The sequence below is a fragment of the Amblyomma maculatum genome, chromosome 5, assembly GCF_055883805.1.
Source record: "Amblyomma maculatum isolate TAMU_Amacu chromosome 5, ASM5588380v1, whole genome shotgun sequence".
Taxonomy (NCBI): Eukaryota; Metazoa; Arthropoda; class Arachnida; order Ixodida; family Ixodidae; genus Amblyomma; species Amblyomma maculatum.
The window spans coordinates 8,029,573-8,049,821 of NC_139348.1; the positions used below are offsets into that span (position 1 = coordinate 8,029,573).

At 45.7% G+C, this 20,249-nt stretch overlaps 1 protein-coding gene across 4 annotated transcripts in view; it reads left to right on the top strand.

The window, feature by feature from the left end:
* The window catches only part of LOC146187715 (DNA excision repair protein ERCC-6-like), a 374,514-nt gene that overhangs the window by 331,988 nt on the left and 22,277 nt on the right, over positions 1-20,249 (top strand). For all 4 annotated transcript variants that reach the window (XR_014707405.1, XM_084603509.1, XM_084603511.1 and 1 more), the window contains one exon: positions 9,769-9,968. Coding sequence is in view for 3 of the 4 variants with exons in the window: in XM_084603509.1 (XP_084459635.1) it covers positions 9,769-9,968 (200 nt within the window). In the remaining variant the exon portion in view is untranslated. The remainder of the gene's footprint in view (positions 1-9,768; positions 9,969-20,249) is intronic.

The window sequence follows — 20,249 nt, forward strand, 5'->3', positions numbered from 1 at the left end:
AAAGGAATCAGGTTGGAGATTTTGTACTTTTGAAAACTTCAATTATCAAATGTGTTCGACCTTAGAAACCTGCTCCAAAACTCTCGTTTCGTTGCTCCAAAGCTGCTCCAACATGGCTTTACTAGTGCTCCCAAAGCTGCTCCAAAATGCTCGAGCCTGTTTCCACCCCCCGTAAGTGTGTCCGTGCTGCTATATTTACACGTAAACAATGTGCCCACAAATTAATGCAAGGTTGGAGTTTGAGGCCTCGTGGAAATGAAAAGAGAAATACTTCAATTATAATGCAGGCTCAGTAATGAACAGCTTGTATCGTGTGATACATTTCTCAGGGTGCGTTATAAAATAAATCGAGTTAAGGCAACTACAGCCAGGAGAAAAAAGAAAGATGGAGACAGCGCAGTCGATATTGACGGGCCTTCAGGGGTGCGCTCTACGATTTTCTCCTCCTAACCCTGTGATTAGTTAAGGCATCCAGCCACCGCTTCGTTGTGTTTACCCAATCCCCTCCTAACTTCTGCATTTTTTCAGTTGTTTGCACAAGCTCCTTTTCACACCTGGAGGTGAGGTAAAAGGTCCGTTCAATTCAGCTGTACTCTCTGCACCAGTTGCGTAAAGATCCAAGGCAGTACCACAAGCGTGCAGCACCAGTTCCAGCAGTTCAGGTGCAGCATCGGCACCAGCTAAACGAATGGTAGAGTGCAGGCTGGCCCATCTGGTAGCTTTGGTAAGCTGTGTTCGGCTGTGTGCAACACACGTTAACCGACATCCCGATTAACTTGATGACTTTTCAAATAGCAGAGAAGTTTTGCCATTAACCAGCCGGAATGCTTTTGGCTTAACAAATGGCAAAAAGACCCAAGTTGGGTAATTATTCCACTTGTCAATGAGAACACGAGTTACTTGAGTGAAAACAGCGCGAAAGAAGCCCGAAGGCAAAGCGAAGAAGGAACAGGAAAGAGCGCTGACTGACACCTGTGAACGAAACTCGTACAATATATAGGAAGGCAGTGGAAAAGATAATCAGATGCCAACTAGCCCAGCACAAAGTTCTGCTAGAGCACGAGTTCACCAAGGAAATGGCTACACGTGCTTCGTATCTAAAAAGTAAACACACGCATTCGGTTTGATGCATGCTGATTATATACTTGTCCTGATTAAGTGCGTTTTGATTGCCTGCTGCCACAATTAAGGTGCATATACATTTATATCGAAATTGTGAAATGTCCGCGATTTTTCATTACATCCAGGTTTTTGTTACATGCAGTTTTCGCGTGAAAACCCAAAAGGACAATGTAGAACGAGAACCAGATGAAGAATTGATGTAAGGATAAGCACCTTGAAAGTGTTTGCACTGAAACAGAATTATTGGAAATCATATAAGGAGATATAAGGTGCAGCGGTGGCATAGTGGTAGAACATCTGCCTCACATGCAAGAGGACCGGGGCTCAAATCCTGGTGCCGTGCAATTCTCCACCGGATTTTTAAAAAAAGGAAAAAAAACAAATCCTCGTGTCGATGGAATTGCATAAAAAGGCTTGGGGTGCGACCTGACGCCGGTGAACACCTCCGGCAACGCACTCCTTCACCAGAACAGGAGTTGGCCACCCTGGTGCAGTAATTGGCCGCAACCTCCTATGATAAGCTCCATTAAAACCCGGCCCTCAGTCACCAGCGGCTGCGGAACAACTGACCACGGCGGCGGTCAGACTTGTGACGCAGCAGGGGGTGCTAAGAACTTCTGGCTCCGCTGGACAGGCCGCCATGGGAAACTATCCCTGGCAATTACGTTTAACGTTAGAGCCCTTGCTAGTGAAGCTAGTTTAGCAGTGCTGTTATCATTAGGCTTAGTGAGGTTAGGAGGCCGAATGAGGCATATACTGTACTGAAGGATGGGCATGTACTGTGTTATCGAGGCTTACCAGAAAGGCGACAACTAGAGTAGGTTTCCTTGTCAATAAGTACATAGTGGGTAATATCGATGAATTTTATAGTATTAATGAGAGGGTGGCAGGCATCGTAATTAGGCTTAATAAGTGATATAAACTGAAGGTTGTACAGGGCTATGCACCTACATGTATTTATGATGACCAGGCAGTTGAAAGCTTCTACGAAGATGTAGAATCGGCAATGCGAAAAGTAAAGACGCAGTATACTGTACTAATGAGCGACTTCAATGCCAAGGTAGGGAAAAAGCAGGCAGGAGACCAGGCAGTAGGTGACTATGGCATTGGTTCTAGGAATAGCAGGGGGGAGTTACTAGTTGAGTTTGCAGAGCGCAATAACTTAAGAATCATGAATACCTTCTTCAGCAAACGGAAGAACCGGAAATGGACATGGAAAAGTCCTAACGGGGAGACTAAAAATGAAATTGACTTCATAATGTGTTCAACCCCCGCCATTGTGCAGGATGTAGAGGTAATCGGGAAAGTGCGATGCAGTGACCACAGGATGGTGAGGTCCCGAATTAGCCTAAATCTAAAGAAGGAACGCAACAGATTAGTAAGAAAGAAACCCATCAACGAATTACAGTCAAAACTCGATTTAACGAAACCCGATTTAACGAAAATCTCGATTTAACGAAGGTATCCTAATTCCCCCTCAGACGCCCATAGGGTTCAATGCTTTGACTAACCCGAAATAACGAAACCGATTCCGTGATCTGTCCCGATTTAACGAACCTTTTTTCGAGAAATAAGGGTGAAAAAGTGTTAATTTTTGGTCTATTTTGTAGACAGCACCCCAAAATTTACAAAGTTCACCGACTTTGGCAGAAAATAAATTTGTAGTCCCCTCGGGCCTTTCTTGTCGAGTAAGAATTTTTGTTGTTTCTTTTCGTACGCGCTAGCGGCGCCGGTCGTGGTGTTGGCGCTACCCACTCGAAAGTAGCGCGGGGGGTCATGACGATGACCATACGGACCCCCAAAGATTGCACTAGTTGTATGATTACCAACTTTGGCGCCAATTTGTCATTAGCTGTGTGGCCTGCCGTCCCGTCGGCGGTATTTAGGGAAGATTGTTGCGCCGCTAGCCGAACCGTCCTTTGGGTCGGTGCTACCGGCGTGAATTCGTCACGCGCAAGTGCGACGAAAAGTGAAAATGGTACGTGCTAACCGATACGACCGCGATAAGCCGGTACGGTTTATGCGGATGCAAAATACATTATGTTCAATGGGTGCTCAGTCGCGGACTTGACTTTAACACTTTTAAAACTAAAGTACTGTTTAAGCGGGTACGTTTTAACGAGGTTTTACTGTAATCGAATGTACTGAATTATGTGCCCAAGAAATGCCTCATTCAATTTAACGAAGTTCTCGATTTAACGAAATAATTCACGGCTCCCCTCAACTTCGTTAAATCGAGTTTTAACTGTAGCAGTGAGGGGGAAGGCAGAAGAGTTCAGGATCTCACTACAGAATAGATATTGAGCTCTGACCGAGGATGGCGACATTACCCTAGAAGCAATGAACAATAATTTCAGAGACATCATTACTGAGTTCCCTGTAGAAGTAGGCGGTAGGATAGTTGGAGAGGGTACTGGTAAGCTCTCTAAGGAGACGTAAGATTTGACTAAGAAACACCAGAGTATGAAAGCTTCTAATCCAACAGACCAGATAGAAATGGCCGAGATATCAAAGCTAATCAATAAGCGCAAGGTGGCCGATATAAGGAAGTATAGGTGGCCGATATAAGGAAGTATAACATGGAGAAAATTGAGCATGTTGTAAAGAACGAGGGAAGCCTTAAAGCGGTAAAAAAATGAAATTGGGCATAGGCAAAAACCAGATGTATGCGATAAGGGACAAGGTGGGCAACGTCATCACGAATATGGACAAGATAGTCAAAGTAGCCGAGGAGTTCTATACAGATCTCTACAGCAGCCGAAGTAGTGAGGACCGTAATGAGATTGGCGGTAGGGAAAACCAGTCAGATGTTCCACCAGTGATGAAGGACGAGGTCAAGAAAGCATTAGAAACTATGAAAAGGGGGAAATCAGCTGGAGAGGATCAGATAACTACAGATTTGTTAAAGGACGGGGGGATATTGTGCTAGAAAAACTGGCCACACTGCATACGCAGTGCCTGGTGTTATCGACGGTACCGGAACCATGGAAGAATGCAAACATTATCCTCATTCACAAGAAAGGGGACTCTAAGGACCTTAAAAATTACAGACCAATCAGCTTACTGTCTGTTACATATAAGGTATTTACTAAGGTAATCGCTAATAGAATCAGGACAACCTTAGACTACAATCAAGCAAAGGATCAAGCAGGGTTTCGGAAACGGTACTCTACTATCGATCATATCCATACCATCAATCAGGTGATAGAAAAATGCTCGGAATATAACCAGCCCTTATACATGGCATTCATTGATTACGAAAAAGCATTTAACTCAGTTGAAACATCGGTGGTGATGCAGGCATTGCGAAATCATGGGGTAGACGAGCCGTACGTGAAAGTGCTGGAAGATATATATAGTGGCTGCACAGCAACCATAGTTCTGCATAAAGAAAGTAACAAAATTCCCATAAAGAAAGGTGTTAGGAAAGGAGACACAATCTCCACAGTACTATTCACAGCTTGCTTAGAGGAAGTATTCAGAGACTTGTAATGGGAGCAGTTAGGGATAAGGGTAGATGGAGAATACCTCAGTAATCTGCGATTTGCTGATGACATTGCCTTGCTAAGCAACTCGGGAGATGAACTACAAATAATGATTGATGACCTAGACAGGAAAAGTAGAAAGGTAGGCTTGAAAATCAATATGCAGAAGACTAAGGTAATGTTCAACAGCCTCGGGAAGGAACAGCAGTTTATGTTAGGTAGCGAAATACTGGAAGTAGTAGGCGAATATGTCTACTTAGGACAGGTAGTAACCGCAGATCCGGACCATGAAAAGGAAATAACAAGAAGAATAAGATTGGGATGGAGCACATTTGGTAAGCACTCGCAGATTATGACTAGCAGCTTACCGGTATCGCTCAAGAGGAAAGTATACAACAGTTGCATCTTGCCTGTACTCACCTATGGGGCTGAAACGTGAAGGCTAACCAAGAGGGTTCTACTTAAGTTGAGGACAACCCAGACGGCTATGGAACGAAAAATGGTAGGGGTAACATTAAGAGATAGGAAGCGTGCAGAGTGGGTCAGAGAAATAACTCAAGTTACCAACATTCTAGTGGAAATTTCCAAGGGAAGGAAATCGTAGCAGGGGGCGGCAGAAAGTTAGGAGTGCGGATGAGGTTAAGAAGTTTGCAGGGGTCGAGTGGGTGCAGCTAGCACAGAACCGGGTTAATTGAAGAAATATGGGAGAGGCCTTCGCCCTGCAGTGGTATAGTCAGGCTGATGATGAGGATGATGAGATATTCTGCATAATATGCTGCCTAGCAGTCAGGAAGGTTAGATGCTGCGGCGGGACAAAAAATATGTTTCTTTTTGTTGCATAAGCGGCATAGAGTTTTAGTAAACCGTGGTGAGACAATCTTAATTTTAGGTACGTAGCGATCTATTAGTTATAGCAGTTTATTTTTGTACAATGACCAGTTTACTTCAATGGTACATTTGGAAAAGTTGAGAGTGTATTCGGCAATGAACGATTCGAGTTCAGCTGTGATGAACGCGGAGTTGGCGGCATTGTAATCACATATGATCTTTACAGCTTACTTGGGACGGACATTCTTAATTGTCAAGTGAAGCAGTGAGTGCTCACCCAGTTCGTCTAGGTATGTTGGCGGAGAGACCAAATCGGGAGCTTTAAAGAGGTCTAAAGTACAGTCGAACCCGGTTGTATCGAATTTTGGTTATATCGAACTCACGGAATATCCCCTTGAAAATCCCATGTAAAAGTATAGGAAAGCTGCGTCATATATCGAACTGAATTTCACCGGTCGTTCAATTATCGAACTCCGCACCACGCACTGGAAAGTGTGCCTTCCCCAAAAACGATCGCATCACCCTTGGCCGTTTGCCGCGTACCATTTCCAAGCCACGTGCGGAAGGAATGAGAGGGGACAGTTCGGCGACGGCTGGTCTGGGCAGCGCCGCGCCCATTTCCCTAAGGCGCGCGCATCTGCAGTTATGGTTTTTCGCGCGCCAACACATGACGTGTGCAAGCCATGTGCGTGGGTGTGCCCATCCTTTTGCCGAGCTATCTCTCTCCTTCAGCATGCACTACGCATGCGGCAAGCCAGCACTGCCCGTTTTCAGACAGGCGTCAACGCTTTTTTCAGTGTGTGTTGCGAACCCTCTGCGCGCGGCGGCTGTGGCTATGGTACCTGAGGACGTTAAAAAGCGGCAGCTCTCTGTTTCTTTCTTTTATTTTTTTTTTTTTGCTAGTCACCCTTTCTTATCGTTGTGCTGTTCGAACCATAAGAAGCAGAAGCTTTTTTTGTTTGTATGTTTTTTTGCGGTCAGCTGCTGCAATCATGACGCCCGCCCCAAGCGCGGCCTGATAAATCGAACCAGGCTTGTGCAATCAGGCCATCACGGGCACTCTGCCAAGTTCGCTCCCCGCCACCTCAGGAGCAATCAAAAGATAAAGGCGCCCCGACGTTGCAGCATCTTGGCACGCTGCCAAGAATGAGCTGTGGATGAGACGACCAAAACGGAGTAACGCGCGTCATCGACATGCAAGCGAAAACGCTGGCGATTTCTGTCGCGGCGACACAGAAACCTTGTTTAGAGTTGCCGCGGTGGCTCGAGCAGCGAGAGGGACGCAGTTCTAACAAATTTGAAGTTTTTCGCTCTGTCGCTGCCGCTCGTCGCTGAGATCGCTCAATCGCTTGCATGTGGCGAGCTGGCCTTAACACTTTTTTTTTTTTTTTTTTCAAATTCTTTGTATATCGAATTATCGATATATCGAACTATTTCGCAATCCCCTTCGAGTTCGATATATCCGGGTTCGACTGTATTAGACAAAGTGCTGGTGGTGCATGTGGGTTTATTAATTAGCTGGGTTAGATTAAAATCAGTGCAGGTGTCTACAAAATTACTGCACTCGGAGGATGGTTGCTTAAGGGAGGGAATACTGTTTTGCCACGCTGTATTTGGGAAATCAAAATCACCCAGTAAAAATAAATGTGATTTTGGGCATCGAACAACCAATTTATTAAGGGCATCATGAGGGTCAGCGCAGAAAGTAGCCGATGAGGTTGGGGACCTATAACACGCGCAAAGTATAAGGTTGCCCGTTGGAAATGTAAAGTGAGTGCAAACAATTTCTAATAGTGAATCGATAGAGATAGCAAAGGAATTGATAACAGAGTTCACGGCAGTCAGTACACCTCCGCCTGTTTGGAAATAGTGGTCATATCTGTAAAACTTGTATGTTTTTTCACACTCTAGTATTTTATTATTCTTGATTTTTGCCGAGAGCCAAGTTTCAGCGAGCATAACTATATCAGCCGAGCATGCATCAATATGTGACAATAGTGATGTACGTTTGTTGATGACGCTTCGGACATTATTGAAAAGAATTGGTATGCAGTTTGTTTGCTTTCAATCTTGAGATAGTTATGCTAAGCTTGAATGTGCGGTGGGGGTGAACCCGGTAATGTGATGTCTCTTTTTGGGGTAATCGTGCTCCTACTTGGTCTGATTTTGCATACTTCGTCTGTAGCTTCACAATAGGCATAGCACTCTTTACTTGTGATCAGTTTGTTGCGGCACAAAGAATAGAATCGACCACTAGCCTTGCCAATATTGTTAAGTGCTTTCTGCGGCTAACGGTTGCCTTTGCAAAATCTTTGCTGATAGAAACGCCATCTTCTTTAAACTTTGCTTTTTGCGGAAGTAATATTCTCACATTTTATACGACGCAAACTTAGCAATAACAGGTCGTGTTTTGCCATTTGCAAAGCTGCCTAACCTATGAGCCCTGTGAATTGTGACTTCCGAGGAATTCAAATTGAGACACTTGGAGAGGAAATGATGGATCTGGGCTTCTGGTTGCGCCCACATTTTAGACAAATTGTGAGAGATGCCATAAAATATTAAGTTGTCCTCCAGCTCGTCCAGTCTGGACGTGAGCGCAGCACTCTCATTTGAAACTGCCTCTTGGTTTGTAAGATCGCTACGAGAAGGTGTGTTTTCGAGACACTCAACTGTGGCTTCCACAGCAGTCATCCTATTAGAAAGGTCTGAAACAGTCTCAGATAGCGCTTCTTGATTAACCTTTAGTTCAGCTATGGCATTCATCATTTCTTCATGTTGTGTGTGAAACTTTTATGACAAAGCAGCTATCGCGGCCATAACTATACTGACGATCCACTTCCTTGTTAGGACCAGCATTTAGTTTGACATCTGTGGAAAGTAAGAGTAACATTGCAGTACATACTCAATCGTTCAGCTTGGGAAGCACTTGTGGGCAAGGGAGGATCAGCAAATCATTGTTTGTATGTTTACAAAACAGCGATTTAGATTGACTGGGCTGCACAAGAAAGCAGAATGGAGAACTTAGCGACCACATGGTAGCCGCTCTCCCATGCCCACTGGAAGCACCTCGTTGTTTAAATAGGCGTGGTGTGCAGTGCTGCCGCTGACGGATGTGTCGATGTTCCACGAGACACGGGCGTGAAGGTGATGACATTTTTCGTGCTGAGATCAGGCCTATTGTCAGCTGTTGGTAGGCGTAGATCCAGCTTGAATTCCCATGCAGATGTCGACGCATAACACTTGTCAGTCGGTGAGAGCCAGAAGCCATAAAAGCCATTGAAGGCCCCATAGTTAACATTCCGGTTGACAAAGGAGAAATGTTGAAGCAGTTGCCACGAAGTATCGAACAGGATAAGTCGATTGGGGTCAATATTAAGAGATAGATGTTTGCCAAGACAGTCTACTTGTCTAATGTTTTATTGCGAGAAATGATTGCTCCATGGGTAGGAGTGCTTCGAGAATCGCCTCTATAGCAGCACTATGGCATTTGTATAGGTCATTGTAGGCTGGAGCGAGCCTGCAATGAAGTCGTTCTCCAGAGGAAAAAGTTGAAGACTGGCCCCCTCTAACAGATCAAAGAGAACCTGTACATTCAAAATTCGGCATGCATTCAGTTGAAACGGCCACTTGTTACTATACTGATCACCGGGTCGTCTTTCTTACTATGCATGAAATAACAAAAATTATGTGCAACGAGCAATGTCTGTATATTGCTTAATCAATGCAAGCTCAACAATAGGCTCAGCAACATGCTGAAACCAGAGGAAGGTAGCTGGGGTAGCCGAGCTAAGCCAGTGCCGATTTTTTTATTTATTATAGCTTTCAGAGACATTACAGAGGGGGAATGGCAAAACACAAACTAAAATGGAAAAATGCAGCAGAGAAACAAATTTAAATAGCATAGCTTCGTGAAACGTCTCATCATTGCTAATGCCAACAATATCTGTGTAAATAGTTACACGAATCGAAACCAACTTTATTGAGATGCATAAACAGCGTCATGAAGCAATCCACAACTGTCTTTCTGTGGAGCACGTCTTGTTGAGGTACACCAGCTCTACCATCAGCTGGATTTTGCCCTGGGAGTGCTGGATCGCTGTGGCTGCTCTGTGGCAGGTGGCTGCCACTTCACTGCTTTCCGGTGGATTCATGCATAGTACCGCTGGTTGACTCATCAGATTTATACTACAAATCACTTCTTTGGAGGTACCTTGAATGGCAAGAGAAGGGAATTATCGGGCTGTTTGTAGATAGTCCTTGGTTTCATATGTGCGTGCGATGCATTGTATGCGAAGAAGCTTTGAAAAAATTGCAACAGCAGTAATGGTTTCAGGGCCAGTCCTGAGCCGAGAGCAGAGCGGAAGAGCCAGGATTCGGAAGCCGGGTGCAGCTCCACACCAGACGAGCCACTCCTCAGCCGGGAGAAGATCCAGCAGATGCGGGAGCTGGCACGGAGGCTGAGCCAGAAAATCACTCAGGCCACGAAGAAGAACGAACGAAGGAAGCGCAGTGGTAGAGGCCACAGGTCAGCTGGTGAGTACCTTGCTCCAGCTGTGGGGAAGCCGCCTGCGTTAAAATGGTGCGGCCTATGGGAAAAAACATGCAGTCAGCACAAGTATCACTTTTAGTAAAGGCTGTATTTCCCACCCAACGAAATGCAGCTTTGCACCTGAAATTCTTGCTTCAGTCAACGAAAGGTCATTTCAAATAGACACATTAATTTCTTTTCCTACGGGATACAGGGAAATCTTATTCCCACTTGATACATTTTTTGGCATAATGCGTTTTTTTTCTTTCACGGTTAACACCTGAGGCAATGCTTTTTCATACGGCTGCTATGATCGTATTTCCTCAGGAGTTTGGATAATATGATCGCGAAAACATTAGTCTCGTGGTTTTGGCAAGATTTCTAGTAGTATTCAATAGTAGTTGCAGCTGAAAGCGATAGCTCAGATTGGTGCTTGCAAGAGTCCTGCGGCAGCCTCTAGGGGCAACGTTCACAGGCTGCATGATAATCATGATGATGATGATCGACTGCTGTTTTTTTTTCTGCTGTCTATGCCAAGACAGAGTAACCACGTTAGAATCACGTGACCACCGCAATTGTCCCATGCGTTGATGATGAGGTACACAGTGTATGCAGCCTGTCATTGCCGTTTGTGTTGGATTTTTTGTGCGTCCGGCTTCATACTCACGGCTCTTTTTCCTTGGTGACATGTTTCATCCATGCGTTTCACCGTGTCTAGGAAGCGAAAAGCATTGTTGCTAAAAGAAAAACTCTACATCCTTTCGAAAGACAAAATTCCAGCAGTGCAGTATTTGTAAATAAAAACATGTGGACCTGATGATGCCGCCGGATGATGATTCCGGCGGCGATTTGTGGCAGCGCGTCGTCGACTCCGACATGGGAGGCCCTGGCATTGGTTGGCAGGATTTTATTTCTGCGGATGAAGACGCGGATATTGCGGAACCGTGCACGGACGAAGGCATAGTTTCTGAAGTGCGGGCCGAGAGCGACGCGGAAGAATCAGATGAAGATGAAACGTCTGAGCCAGCACCCGTAAGCACATCTGTAGCAATGGGCTATATAGAGGGCCTCAGACAACTTGTCTATGCCAAGGGACTCGGCGAAGAGCACGCTAGTGCTTTAAATAAACTGGAGACCGCCCTCATCACTGCAGAAACAGACGAGCATCACAGACTTTTTTGCTAAGAAATAAATTTCGTGTTTTGACCGCCAACTTTTTTTTCTTCTCTTTTTTAGTTTGTGGTCCAGTTACTACGAACTTCGGGATATAACGAACGGACGCCGCGTGACGCTCAGGTTCGTTATAAGCAGGCTCGACTGTAGTCGATTAGGAGCTGTCTGAATCTAGAAGGATTAGCCTCAATGACAATGTATTGACTGTGTATCGTATTGACGATGTAATGACTTCTACATAAATGTGTCTGAATTGGTGGACGACCAACGTGCGAATTACACAGTGTTCAAAATATCATAGCTGATGTTGAAGAGAGCGTTGGGGAGGATGACAACTGAGATGGGGGAGATCATCAACCTTTGTCTACTGACGGTGCACTTTGGACGTGCTTGGAAGGCTTTGTTGTATGTGCGGGACTCACTTCTGCAAGTTCCAAAAAAGCTTGCTACAGGACAAGCATGTATGTACAGTAAACGCTCGTTGATTCGGACTTCTAGGGACCGTAAGATATATCCGAATTAACCGAATGTCCGAATTATCGAGAGAACAAAAAAAAAAAAAACATGCACGATTTTATCTCAACATACCTTTATTACTTAAAGTAATCACGGATGCTTGTCTGCTTTCCCGCAGAAACCCGCGCGGATACTATTTTTCTCAGCCCTTCCAGGTGCTCAGCAGCGCGCATGCCATCTGCAGTGCCCCAACAAAATTCCTCTACACAACGAGGGCCTCTGCTGCTTCCTTCACAGTGCGAGGGGGCCGAGGCTGCTCCTCTGGTAGCCCCTCTTCCTCCTCCGAATCTTCGCCGTGCTGTACGTCCCGGACAATTTCTTCCTCAGTTAGAGAGCCGGCTGTAGCAACGCCGTCATCAATGGCTGATGTAATCGGCAAGTGTCACCGCATCCGGCAGCACACCTCCGAAATCCGGGCAGTCATCTGCATTGTCGTCTGGCGACACTTCTGCCACTGTGTCATTGCAGGGCTCAGGCAAAACGAAGCCACTGTGTTGAAAACAGTTAGCGATGACGTGCGCAGGCGTGTTCTTCCAAACGTAGGCAAGAATGTTGACCGCGCTCAGAAGATCCACGTCGTGCTGCTTACCAACATCATTGCAAAGTAGCATGCGTTCCAGCACGCGCCTGCGGTATTTAGTCTTCACATACTGAATTATACCTTGGTCCATCGGTTGGAGGGCCGGTGTAGTGTTTGGCGGCAAAAAAACAACTTCAATGTTGTTCAGTCCAGTGGCACTGTTATGTGCACTACAGTTGTCAAGGACAATTAACACCTTGCGGTTCTTTGCGGAAAACTGTCGGTCTAACTTTTGTATCCAGCCGCGAAAAATTTCCGATGTCATCCAGGCATTTTTATTAGCCCGTTACTCCACCGGAAGAGCAGGCACGTTCTTAAAGCACCATGGCTTTTGTGTCACAGTCTTGTCAGGCAATGCCTTAAGGAAAAGTGCTGTTTCAGCAGCATTAAAAATGTCATTTGGATCATATGCTGCAATATGTTCCAGCAGCTGAGCGTTCTTCCAGTTGTTGGCAACATCTTCGTTGATGGCACCTCTTTCGCCGCACACAGTCTTGAAAACAAGACCATGTCTGTCTCTAAAGCACGCACACCACCCTTCTGACGCTTTGAATCCATCAATATGCATCATCAGTGCAAACCTCTCGGCCTGCACCATGATGAGGGGTCCACTCAATAGGAGGTTTGCATCACGCAAGTTGACCACCCACCGAAGCAAGGCATCTTCCAACTCCGGATGAGCTGCTGTTCGCAGACGCTTTCTTGACGTTTGGAACTTCTCGCTTTCGAACGCCTGAAGAATCTGTTCTTCGTTTTTTACATATGTGTTTAAAGTACGCCTTTTAACGTCATATTTTTTCATTGCTTCTTGTCGGGAGAGCCCATTCTTAAGGGCCCGCAAAATTTCCACTTTGGTAGCCAAGTCCTTGGCCTCGTAGCTTTTCGGCCGTTTCGCTGGTGTTGCCATCGCACACAATAGAGACGCAATGAGCCGCACTAAAGCGAGCAGTCTTCAATACAACAGCGTAGCGCACCGACAGCAGCAAAACGACAAAATGGCACCGCCAGTAACTTCGACTCGTGAAAAAACAAGAAAAAGAGCCCATCCAGCCACAAGTCGAGCCAAGGATGGTTGGTTGGTTGATAGTGGCTCTGCCCTTTGTATCGGACGGCAGCTTGCGCCGCCTAGCCAAAAAATTAAAAGAAATATATTTATCTCTTCCCCATTTTTAGCTTCTAATTCGCCCGTATCTGCCCCCCTTCCTTTTTTTCCTATCTTTATTCTCTTGACTTTTTCCACCAATCCTCTAACCTCTCTTTTGTTATCAGAACGCGTTCCTCATCCATTCGTCCATCTTCCCCAGCAAATCCCACCGCTCTCTCCAGGTCTGCCGCTTTTTCCGCGGGAAGGGCAGGACGAAGTTTTTGGCACCTTAGAACAACATGTTCCGTTGTTTCCTCCTCAGTTCCGCACGCCGCGCATGATATATCTACTTCCTGAAATTTTTTCCTGTACGTTTTTGTTCTGAGGGCCCCTGTCCTAGCCTCAAACAGCAATGAGCTCCCTCGGGAGTTGTCGAATAAACTTTCTTTCTTTATATCCTGTTTTCGAGTTCTGTACACACCCAATGTTGATTTTCCTTGCATTCTTTCCTCCCACATTTTCCTTTCTGCCTCCTTTACCTGCTTTTCAATGCTGCTGTTTTGCTGCGGTGTATCTCCAAACTCTAGGTACTTAAATCTGAGCTTTCGGGTTCTGTTAGTCCATTTCGTATTCAGGCTTTTCATGAAGAGGTGCTTGTACATTTTTCGTGCCCACCTTGATTCCTCCATTTCGGTTAGTCTCTGATCATATTTTCGTTTGCTAATTGCCTCTCTAACCTCAAATGATGCCCAGCCCATATCTCCCTGGACTCCTTCATTAGGTGTGTTGCCATGTGCTCCCAATGCCAATCTACCTACCTTTCTCTGTCTGATTTCAAGGCCTGACTGTACTTCTGATTTCATGCACAGGACTGCATTTCCAAAAGTGAGTCCTGGTACCATAACACCCTTCCATACCCCTCTAACAACCTCATACCTGTTATAATTCCAGAGGGCCCTGTGTTTCATAATATCCGAACTCCTTTTCCCTTTGTCTATCGTAATTCCTTCATGCTTTTCTAGGTAATTTTTTCCTTCGTTGATCCATATGCCCAGGTATTTATAGCTCTCCACATGTTCAACCTTGGTGCCTTGTATTTCCAGCACGTCCCCCCTTTCATCATTAAATACCATTATTCCTGATTTTTCACTGCTAAATTGCAGTCCCAGCTTTTCGCCCTCTTCTCCACAGATCTTAAGCAGCTCCTGCAACCCATCCCTCTTATCTGCCAGCAGTACAATGTCATCCGCGTACATCAATCCTGGTAGAACTTGTGTTACTTTCTGTCCTCCCTGCATATAGCTTGCATCGAATCCCTTATTACTTTCCTCCAGGCGCCTTTCCATTTGGCTCATGTATATCATGAAAAGCAGCGGTGACAGTGGGCACCCTTGCCTAAGCCCCCTTTTTATTTTTGCTGGTTTTGTTGTTTCCGTCTCCCATACTATCACTGCCTCATTATCTGCATACACTTCTTGTATGAACTGAACCAGGTTTTTATTCAGGCCATATTCCTTCAACTGGTCCCACAGTTTTTTCTGATCTACACTGTCGTATGCCCCTTTAAGGGGGGACACTGGTCTTAGAGCTATTTTCATTATTTTAAAGCCAATCCTGATAAAATCATACCCTCTTGTTCAGATTTTTATGCTGATTTCAAAAATGTAACTTGTTTTTCTCTATGTTAGTTAATTCCCGAGATAATAATATTAATTATTCATTTAATTAGTACTTCCGCGCAAAAAAAACGCCTCTATAAAACATCATTTTTAATGCATGGCGGTACAGTACAATGACCAAAGAGTGCAATGATCAAAGCAGTTTTTCCATTTTACCCTTATTAGCAATTTTGCTGCACTTTGAAAGTTGTCCTTCAAGACGTGCCTATCATGCTTCAATTAACTTGGCAAAATAAAAAATTTTTGAAGCTTGAATAAAGAATTCTGTTTCGATCATTGCATTCACTGCACCTTCAGCTTTATGTAGAAAAAGGAATTACATCTCTATCTGTCCTAGATGCAGAGATATCGACGAACTAAACCAGCCAAGTGTCCAAAATTTGAGTTTTGAGAAAATGGGAAAAAACAAACTAGGCACAATTTATTCAAAATTTCGAAAAGATATATGCATATTTACACTTGCAGACAGCTAATATGCACCAGGCATGTAATCTGACTGCTTGGGCTGACTAGAATGCCGCTTTTTCAGTGCCCGATGCATGTTTTCCGCAGAGGCACGCTTGCGTACTGATTCGGCTGTTCGGCGCCTGTCCTTCTCAGCCATCCTCCTGATATTCTGGACGCCAGGGTTCATATTTAGCTCACTCAGTATTTTTGAGCATGCTTGTAGGTTTCCTGCATTGAAGCGGACAACAGCCTCTGCAACAGCTGCTTGAACGGAGAACAGTGACGCATGGCGCTCCTTTGGTGCGAGTGACCATATTAGGGAGTGCAAGCTTTCATTACTGTTCTGGGTTTTTCCCTGCTGGCACCGCTCCAGCAGCTTTGGGTCTGCCAAACGCTCATAAATAGGCAAAAGTGCTTTGCACACATGTGGTGGCAAACTGTATCTGTGCTTGGGAGCAGGCTCTCCCTTGGCTGCAGCAGCATTCTGGCGGCACCACGAGTTTGCGCCTGTCGGGCAGAGGGTGTGATTCGACACGGTATCATTGGAGGTTACGTGATGATAGGTAGCCATCACTGCCTTATGCATTGCCCCAACATCTCCAGCATGGGACTTCAGGGCCCAGCTGTAATACGATGTCAACTTGGTGACAAGGTCGCCTGTCAGCTTTCCTTTGCCACTCAAGCTCTCTTTTGCATCACCTTTATGCTTGGCAATTGCATTGCGTAGGGCCGTTCCCATCCGCTTCTGCACATGGTTTGTGCAATCTTCTTTGCTGATTTCGATGTAGCCGTACACAGCTGATTCTTGCAATGCAAGAAATGTGCGGCTATCGCCGTCTGAGAGCATGGTCGTGTACCTAAGGCCATGTTTCTCCAGTGACCTTTCGAACAAAACAAGTCCGGCCTGAACTTCCATTTCACCGGACTTTTTGTCTGTGTTCTTTTGGCACAAGTGGCTTTCTTTCCACGCCTCATAGGACGGGTCACCTTCTTTGGGCCCACGCTCACACCCAGCACAAAAGTTACTGAAAACTACATAGTCAAGTACCAGTCCAGTAAAAAGTTCTACTACGGCGCCGACACCGATGTGGGATGAATGACCCCGGGTCATCCATGAACCATCGAAAGAGACAGAAATGTTCCCGGGGTTGTCAAGGTTCAACTCGTTATAGAGTTGCCGAACAGAACGGGCGCTGTCTTTCAACACTCCTTCGGCTGCGCGTGTTGCTGCGGGCGTCAGCTTACTCTTTACGTAGTCCTGCCACGTTTTCGTGTGCAGGCCACGATGAGATATGTTCATCGCCGCAAACACATCATTCAGCGCCGTTTGCCTATGTCCGGTACTTTGCATCGCGCGTGCAGCAAGGATATTCACGGCAAACGGATTTATCTTCTGGCTGCCTTGCACGCGCGGCGAACTCCATGCCGATGAAATGTCCCCGCAAATCACGCACGCGAGAGAGAGTTTAACGGCTAGACCATATTCACGATTTCCTTTTGAAATATGGACATCCCCGCCACACACTTTACATTTCACAGCAGACAACAGTTCGTTCAGCGACTCCAAACTCACAACAGTGAACGTCGTATCGTCCGCACGGCAACCGCCGGTCGCGTCAAGAAGACGGGCGTCAGAAGTGGCGATGAAATCCGCTTTCCTCTTCGTCGCTGCGGTTGAACCCAGCTCCTGCAGCATTCCTTCGGCTTTTCTTTTCTTTTCAATCAAGTCCGAAGGCTGCAGCATCATCGTGTCGTGGCGGACGCGTCCGCTGGGCGTAGGCGCCGCCGAGCTCGCTAGGCCTATTTCGGCCGCGGGGACTTCTTGACTTGCCGCTGGCTCCTGCACATCCTCGGAGCTTTCGGGTGCCGCAGGACGGTTCCGAAAGTTGTCGCCGCGCGCACTCTTCTTCTTTTTGCCGAATTTGTGGCGCGAGCGGAATTTACTGAGGGGCATCGTCTCGCCTCGGTCTCGACTCAGAACAAAATGGCGTCTCGGACGCTTTCAACGGCTGCTGGCCCGCCGCAAGCAGACGACGTGCGATAGAATCAGCCAATCGGATGGCTCAGTTGCAGTCACGTGCGCTCAGCAGCGAATCAGATGCCGCGTTTTCGTTTTTCTTTGTGGTTATTTTTCTCAGTGGCCATTGAGGGCAGACAAGCGCTAGCGGCGGGAAATTGAAACCCAGAAAGCGCTCTTTCAAACGAGCCTAACATGGCCGAGATCGGTCCGGCGGAACGGCAGTTGCGCGCAACGAAAAATGTGCCGTTTTATCGTCTGCTGCTGCGCAAATTCAGCCCGCGCGATGATTTCAATTCGTTATTATGCTGAAAATACTGACTTCTGGAAGAAGAAAATTGGTGAACTTGTAGATTAATAGCCACAGATTCCAAAAATGCCATTTTCAGAAAATCGGTTTTTTGGTCATTTTTTGGTCCCAAAGACCCGTGTCCCCCCCCCTTTAATATCTAAAAACGCTATCCATAATGGTCTCTGACTTGCAGCTGCTGTTTCTATACACTGGGTAACCACAAATAAATTATCCTCTAGTCTTCTGTCCTTGCGGAAACCATTTTGTAGTTCTCCGAGGATATTCCCTCCTTCTGCCCATTCCTCCATCATTACTTTTACTAACAGCATTGCTACCCTGTATATAACTGATGTAACTGTGATTGGCCGATAGGACTTTATGTTATCTCTGCTTCCCTTGCCTTTGTATATTAGTCTCATCCTGCTTAATTTCCAATCTTTTGGTACTTGACCGCCCTTTATTGTTTGTTCAATCAACTGTCGCAATTTTACTTTGCTTTTTTGTCCTAATCTGGTAATCAATCCCATGGGTATGCTATCTGGTCCTGTCGCTGTTCCCAAGGGGACCTTCCGTTCTATTCTTTCCCATTCTCTTGCTGTCATCTCCTTGTATTCTTGCTCCTCGTCCCTGTGGTCCTCATTATTCTCCATTTCTTCTGCGCATTCACTTCCAGACTGGCAAAGGCTGTTTCTATTGTGCGCCTAACATATTCCTGTGCTTCGTCTCCCTCCACTCTTTTTCCTTCCTGTGTGGTCAGTGAGTATTGGACCCCTTCCGTCTTTTTTGCTTGTAGCCTTATGTGGTTCCAAAACCTCTTTGCGGCATTTTTATCTTTTTTACTTATGTCCATCATCCACTGGACCCCAGCTTTTCCTATTTTGATTTGGATTAAGGTTGACGCCTCCCTTTTTCTCTCAAGGTACTCCTCCCATTTGGATTCTACTTCCCTTGGTGTGGCTCCCCTCTTCTTTGCTAATCTGTGCTCTCTGGATGCCTCTTGACGCCTCGTTATGGCTGCTTTAACTTCAGCATCCCACCAGCTTTTTGGTTTATATTTTCTCTTTCCTCTTCTAATCTTGCCCTTTTTTAGCTCTGTTTTAAATACTTCTACGAGGTCATCGTATGTCCATTCTCTATTTGGTTGTTGGTTTACTATGTCCTCAATGCGCTTTGGCCCTTTTTCCAACTGCATATCATTGAGTTTCTGGTTGCTTTCACATACCTGCATTTTTGTTGCGGCCGCTGTCCCGCCAAATTGGAGTTTAATTCTTTTGTGATCGCTTCCTAAGCTCTTCGCCCCTTCTTCGTCAATTTCCATACCTACTAACCTGTCATACAGCTTGTGGGACATCAGACAATAGTCGATTGTGGAATGAGAGTTATTTCTTTCCCATGTTATTTTTCCCTCACACTTTATTTCTGAATTAACTATTGTGAGATCCTGGGCTTCACAAAATGTTCCTAACATTTTGCCTGTCGTATCGGTAGCTCCATCAAAAAATTCCATATGGGCATTCATATCCCCTAAGATTATCACTTCCTTATTCTGGCCAAATTCCTCTGTCTTTAGCTAAACATCTGAAATGTTCTGAATTTTCCTCATTTGAGTCATTTCCTGTTTTTAGGTAAACAAACCCTAGTATTGTATCTAGTTTTCCCACTCTACCCTGGAGCCATATATGTTCTCTGCAGCTTTCTGTTATCCTTTTCCAATCTTGGCCTTTGATTAGCGCCCCCAGGCCACCTCCTTTTCGGTCCTTCCCTTTTCTATTGCACCCCAGCCATGAGTATCCTTCAATGTGTGGAGGTTCTTCACTGTCTCTAAGGTGGGTTTCTGCTACACCATATACTACAAAATTTCCAGTTTGCAGCTGCTCCTGAATTTCATCCCATTTAATTCTACTTCTACCCCCTTGCATATTAATGAAGGCCAAATTTACGGGTTGTTTCTTTTTCCTCCTCCGTGCCTTCGTCCTGCCCTTCCTCCCTCCATCTTTGTCTCCTACTTCTCGGTATGCAGGGGCAATCTGCTCGCCTGTAAAAAAGCTAGCGCCCTTCGCCCCATCCGCAGCCCAAGCTGCCATCCCGCTGGTGCGGTGTAATGGATGCCATCAGGTGTGAAGGGGAGGTAGTTCCTATCCCCATGTATCACCCTGTTCACATCCATGACATCGCACCTGAGGGCCTTCCCTACCTGTTGAATAATTGAATAATTGATGTCCATGGCGATGCTGCTTTTGGGTATCGCTATTGCACCGCGTTCGTCTTATTTTCGTTTTCGAGCCTCGGTAGCTGCCCGAAGTTGTCCGAATTATCCGTTGTACGGTCAAATCCGTCCGAATTAACGAGAGGTTCGTCCCATAGACTCCTATACATAATTCTGGGGACCAGGCGCGAAGGTCGAATTATCCAATTTTTCAAATTAACGGGAGTCGAGTTAACGAGCTTTTACTGTATGTGCATCTTTTGGGCCTGTTTGGATAATACGATTTTCGAAT